Source organism: Rhipicephalus microplus, chromosome 2 (assembly GCF_043290135.1).
Source record: "Rhipicephalus microplus isolate Deutch F79 chromosome 2, USDA_Rmic, whole genome shotgun sequence".
Taxonomy (NCBI): domain Eukaryota; kingdom Metazoa; phylum Arthropoda; class Arachnida; order Ixodida; family Ixodidae; genus Rhipicephalus; species Rhipicephalus microplus.
Genome location: NC_134701.1, coordinates 84,753,189 through 84,759,025, shown reverse-complemented (window position 1 = coordinate 84,759,025; position 5,837 = coordinate 84,753,189). Strand labels below are relative to the sequence as shown.

Here is a 5,837-nt window from a genome sequence, read left to right as displayed (position 1 = left end):
ATTGCATATTTGTAATGATAGAGGAGCTGAAATGAAGCAAACGACAGGGGAAACAGTTTAGAAAAGTGACGTTTGTAATGAATTCGGCGCAGGCAGATGACACGTACTCGGCGGCCGCCTTTTGTCACACGGGCATGTAATGTTATCACCGTGAGTTGCCAGCGAGTCGACGGTGCAAAACGACAACATTCAAACATATATTCAGCATACTGGCGTATGAAGATGAAGGACTGAATAGAGGGCACGTGCGAGGCTGTCTGTGTGGCTGTCATCATCTTCAGCATATGCGTGAGGCGAAGAAGACGTCTTGCGCGGGCTGCCACCTTTGCTTGTCCATCGAATGGTGGTGAACGGTATACTATAGTTTTGGCAGTGAGTTGCTCAGCAATTCAGTAAGCCCTCTAGCGACGTTCAACACTTCCACTGCAGTGAGCATACCTGGCGTCCCCAGCCACGGTTAAAGTATGACTCCAGTTGTAAGACGGGACGATCCAGTGAACAGCGACCATGAACTGGCGGAGCCACACGCAAGTCGACCGAAAAGTAAGGAACGATATCGTTGTTTACTCTTAGTTTGGAGGTGCTAAAGAAGAAGCTGAAACGCTAGAAGAAGCGTTTAATTTGGCGGCGGTATACGAAACGATGTTGTGTTTGTCTGTGTCTTTACGCTGAACAGTACACATGCAATTCGAAAACTAAGAAGTCCGAGTGGTCACCCCATAGTAGGCCTGACGGTCCTGACGCCGGCATTTTCGCTCATTTGGGTGACGAGACGAGAAGCTTTCTAGTGCGTTTACCGTCCCCGCCTGCTGCAATCTTTATGTGACTTAATTAATATGCTCAAAAATTCTTTGCTCTCGGAATCTCGCAGTTCTTCTGAGTTTACTTGTCGAATCCTTCCTGGGAACCATCCAGAATGCACTACACAAGTAACTTGAAGTACAGTGGAAAAACTGTATCGGAACATTAACTCTGTGAATATGTATACAAAACAAAGGATGATGGGAAATTTCGAAAGAATGCAATTAGCACACCTGTGCCGATATTGTGATTTTAGTTCCAATGACATTGTATAGGAGTATGATGAAAAGTTTTCAATTATGGTAATAGTAGTTGTAGTAATTTATTTTATTTCTTGAAATGCAAGAAAAAGATACAGAAGTACGAGATGTTTCATACGTCGTTACAGCGTTGCAGATATTGTGCAGTTTGGCGAAACAAGTATGTCATTTCGGGGAAACGCAATGCAGCTCAACCCGGGCTCCGGTCTCTGACGGGGCGGCGAACGTTGTCCAACTTCATTTCTCTGCTGCTGGTGTTCCTCTGCTTTTCTGGCGTTCGGCTCTTTCTGGGACCGGGCGAATTGCGAAGAACAAGGCTGGTGGAACGAGGTTCGTACTGTGCCCTGTCAAGTGCATCGCTCTGACACTTACAAGTGACTCTAATCGAACGCGCAGATGGATACTCTCAGATCTCGTGTTGTTTAATGATATACGTACCTTTTCGAAAACTGCTTTCCGCGTCACAGATTTGGCCTGTGTGGTCATTGCAACTCAAGTACCAATAGGATTTCCACAAATACCTCTGCTACGTTCGCCTAAATAGTGTTACTGCGCAGTAAATGTTCAAGGGTGCGGCCTGCCGTCACGCCAGCTATCAAAACATCGAAATAACGCAACAAGTAGCTGCTTTAAATGGGCCCTGAAACGCTTTTTCAAGTAACGTCATAGAATGAATTCAGTGGAAGCGTTTATTGTCCCCCGAATCCAACGCCACAAAAAATTTAAGGATCCGTCCAGTGGTGGTGGTGGTGGTAGTGGTAGTGGTTAGATGAGGAAGATGGCACCTAATTTCTGCAGCCCAGTAGGAAGCATGGTGCAGTTCCTAGTGCGAGTTACAAAGGTCTGTCGCATGCTGCCATTGCGTTCTCTCTTCTCTGGTCCCGATTAAAGCGCTGAAAACTACACAGAGAGGGATGGCAGGGCCACAGAAAAAACGTCACGTGCGCCTCGTGAACTTGAGGACTTTTTTTCTGCGAATGGATGCTTTTTTCAGTGTGATTGCGCGCGCACGCGTGGACAAGTGGCAGTCTTCCGTGGCGATCTCTATAACGAGCGAGCGCGCTGTGTTCAAATCGGCCAATGACTGATAGGTGGGCTTAATACGTGTAGTTTTTGGGCATATTCCGTGATTTGTGAAGAGAAGAGAAAGCAATATTTAGCTGACTTTGATAATTTATTGTGAATTCCAGGCCGCGTGCTGTGCTATAATATTTGGCTCGCGTGTTGTCGGGAGCCTCTACTACCAATCGGCCGCGTTTTCTGACCATGCTCAAAAAAGTGTTGCAGAACCTCTTTAAAGGCCTGCCACTTCAAAAGCGCCTGGGCATATTGAATTGCCATCAGCAGGAAAGGTATTAATAAAGTTAGCAGTTGCGTATGTTCGCGTGTTGCCTTATGGCCGCGTATTGTTAGTTCTTGCCGATCAGCAAAACGAAGAACTACGGCGCAGTGCACTTAGCAACTGTACTTGCAGTAGGCCTCCTAGGGCAGTTCCCATTGTTACTTGCGGCACAGTCAAGGCACACACTGACAGTATAATTAAGGCTTGTAACTTAGAAGGTGGTGTGCGCGGGCCTCAATAAAAGTCGAAGCTCAAGCGTCATTGAAGTCGGTGCTAAAACACAGCCATGACTTGACCAAAACGTTTGTACTATATAAACAATTTTTAGAAACAGAACTAACATATGCATGAAATTTCAAATCTGTGTCATAACTCGTGAAATGATGTATGATCACTCATAAGAATGACTAATGAGTTGACAAAAAAGTGCGGAATCGACGGTAGTTTTTTGCTCGGTGAATGGAAAAGCATAAAAGAAGTTATAGAAGGATTGAAAATGAGTTCTGCGGAAACCCGCAATATGGCGGAAGGATTAAGAAAGGGAAAGAAAACAACCATCCATACGTGAAGAAAAACCTCTCAGTTGCCAAAAAATTGGTACTTGTTCGGGGCTCGAACCCAGGACCAATGCCTATCACGGGCGGTTGCTCTGCCGCTTGAGCTAACCAGGAAGCAAAAAATGACAAAGCGAGTGCGAATTCATCGAAACTCGAAGCACACGGACACAAGTATTGCAAATGAGTTAATGGTTTTCGCAGAGCTTATTTGTAATACTTGTGTCCATATGCGCCCCGAACATACGTGAAAACACTAATCAGCTTGAAATGATTAAGTGCAAGGCCACCAGATTTATTTTTTTCAACGTAAGCAGCCAGATTCCCCTTCTACACTCTTGGTAAAAAAAAAAGTTTCTTTTGCATTTCATAAAGAGTTTTGACCACACTAAATTTCTTTGTAATATATTGGCTGACTACTTGAATACAAGTAATTCGTGGTACATTTATTCTGTTACGACTCGATCGAGTGACAATACAGACCAGAGCTCATGGATTGCAACCACTTTTCGCTGAAACTAAAGCATAAACAAATTGCTTTTCCCCCCAGAAATATAGCAGTCTTGAACAGTAATTATGTTGGTCGCTAAATTCATTCATTCTCGGGAAAAGCATATTTTTTGTGAGATTTTTTCCTTCGTGCTGCTGATGTTTCAATTCACTATATTAAGCGTCAATTATTTTATGCATCTCTTGTATTTTTGTTTTACCCTATTAGTTCTTGAATGTGCGATTGCATGTACTTAGCATATCGTTCTGCTTTGTTTTATGTGTGCTGTCCTTCGTGATAGAGCGATATCGGCCTGCATTATAGTAAAGTAAATAAATAAATAAAGTAAGTTTCCTTCTTTCTTACATTGACAGCCTGTCCGAGCGAGAACGAACTTCGAGCCGAGAGCTACTTTCGCCTGTGGGATCAAAAGCTGGAAAAAGCCCTGCGACTTTCTGGTCAGGGTCCTCCAAAAATGGAGGAGGAAGCCTGGCACGCTGTCACGGACCACATTCACGTGTTCAGCGCATTTGTGGCCACCACGACAATGCACGCAATTCACATCACTGCCATCGTGCGGCGTCGGATGCGGAATACGCATCACGATTCCGCACCACACCCTCCTTTGGTGTGCGTCATTCGCACACCCAATCACACAGCAACGCACAAAGCGCGCATCCGACTAGTGTGGACCTATTACAATCCGGGTTTCAGAAACGCACTGATTCTTTGCCCACCACCAAATGAAACAAGTGCCGCGAACGGTGAAGACATACGAGTGGCAGTCGCCGTTGCTGGTGCGCAACAGGATTCTCTGCGATGGCTCCAGTTGCATCAACCATCGGTAGGACTCATAGATAAATGCTGCGCCGTCTGTATCAGGCCGATTCATGGACCAAACCTGAGCCTGTGGAAGGTCGTCGAGTTCGTCGCACACTACAGGTCTATTGGAGCGAACAGCTTTTACATTTATGACTTCGACGCACCTTCTGGTCTGAAGCTTCTTCTGGCGTGGCTGCAGTCAGCAGGAGTCGACGTGAAGCTCATCCCGTTCAAGCTGATCGCCAGTAGCGGCGATGTTCATTCGCACGGACAGCTGCCAGCTCTGTATGACTGCATATTCCGGTCGATGTCACGAATGGAGTACTATATTCACGTAGACTTCGACGAGCTGATTGTACCGGTTCGGCATCGTAGCATCCCGGTCATGTTACGGGAAATGGAGCGTGAAAGCAGCCACCGTTTGGGGAGCCTCGTTGTATCAAACCGGTACTTTTGCGCTGACTACCCCCTTAACATCAACTACTCTGATCAGAAGTATGTGCCTCTTCAAACGAGACTGTTCACCCTTCACAACGAGGACATGACCCATGCAGGGTTAACCAAAAACATCGGCCTTTCTAGGGCTGTCTGCGAAGCAGCTGTTCATACAGTCGCTCGGCTCTGCAAAGCATATAAGGAAGTTCTTGTGGATAGTACCGTGGCCATAATGAATCATTATAGACGGTGTTGTAGCTTCGAAGCTGAACACCCAGCGAACACATTATTTCGTCTATGGAACGTCAGTGAAATTTCTGTAGATCACTCTTCCTCACAGCTGTCAGCGGGTATTGAACGCGACGTAGTAATGCGATCGTTGCGAAGGCTATGCACCTAGGGGTGACGTTCAGTTGTTAACTGCATGTATATGTTCACTCTGTAAGGGAAGTTAAACTTGACACATACCTACTTTGATATTTGGAGAGAACTGCACCAGTTCAAATGGGATGTATCCTTGAATACCTGTTAGCAGCTTTTAACGTTTCAGTTTGAAATTCGTCATCATAATAAAATCATGTTCTTTCCCTGGTGTCCAAGTGATTAAAGCTGTTCCGATGCTATAAGGTCTAGACCAAGAGTTTCTCGGCAACAGCAAACGTAGCTCGCTAAGCAAGCAATACAAATACGCCCGTGTACTTCATCATGTTAAAAAAAGCGGCCGAACAAAGAAATTGCCGAATTAAATCCTGTTCTCACTACATCTTTCCAAATCATGTCGCTGCTTTGGCAAGAATAGCTGAGAATATAAGCGAAATATTGTTTACGCGCACATAGATTTAGGTTCACGTTAGGAAACCCCAGGCTGTCAAAATTTCAGGAGCCCTCCACTACGGCGTCTCTCATGATTATGTGGTGGTTTTGGAACGTTACCACACTCCACTTCCTGCTTACTCCGGCTCCTCCAACAGCGACCTTGATGCTGACATTTTTCTGGGTGAGGTTCGTGCCGCCCTACTCAATCTTCGCACAACCTCGGCTCCGGCGGTGGACCGCATTACTAACAAGGCTCTCCGCAACCTAGATACCCCCTCCCTCGAAGCCCTTATCGACCTTCTCAACACACACTGGCA

At 45.8% G+C, this 5,837-nt stretch overlaps 1 protein-coding gene across 1 annotated transcript; it reads left to right on the top strand.

The window, feature by feature from the left end:
• The first annotated feature begins 307 nt into the window (after positions 1-307).
• Positions 308-5,232, top strand: LOC142785132 (uncharacterized). Its single transcript, XM_075883576.1, has 3 exons — positions 308-543; positions 1,251-1,391; positions 3,822-5,232. The coding sequence occupies exons 1-3, from the start codon at positions 465-467 to the stop codon at positions 5,102-5,104; spliced, it is 1,503 nt and encodes a 500-aa protein (XP_075739691.1). The 5' UTR covers positions 308-464; the 3' UTR covers positions 5,105-5,232.
• Positions 5,233-5,837: the final 605 nt, after the last annotated feature.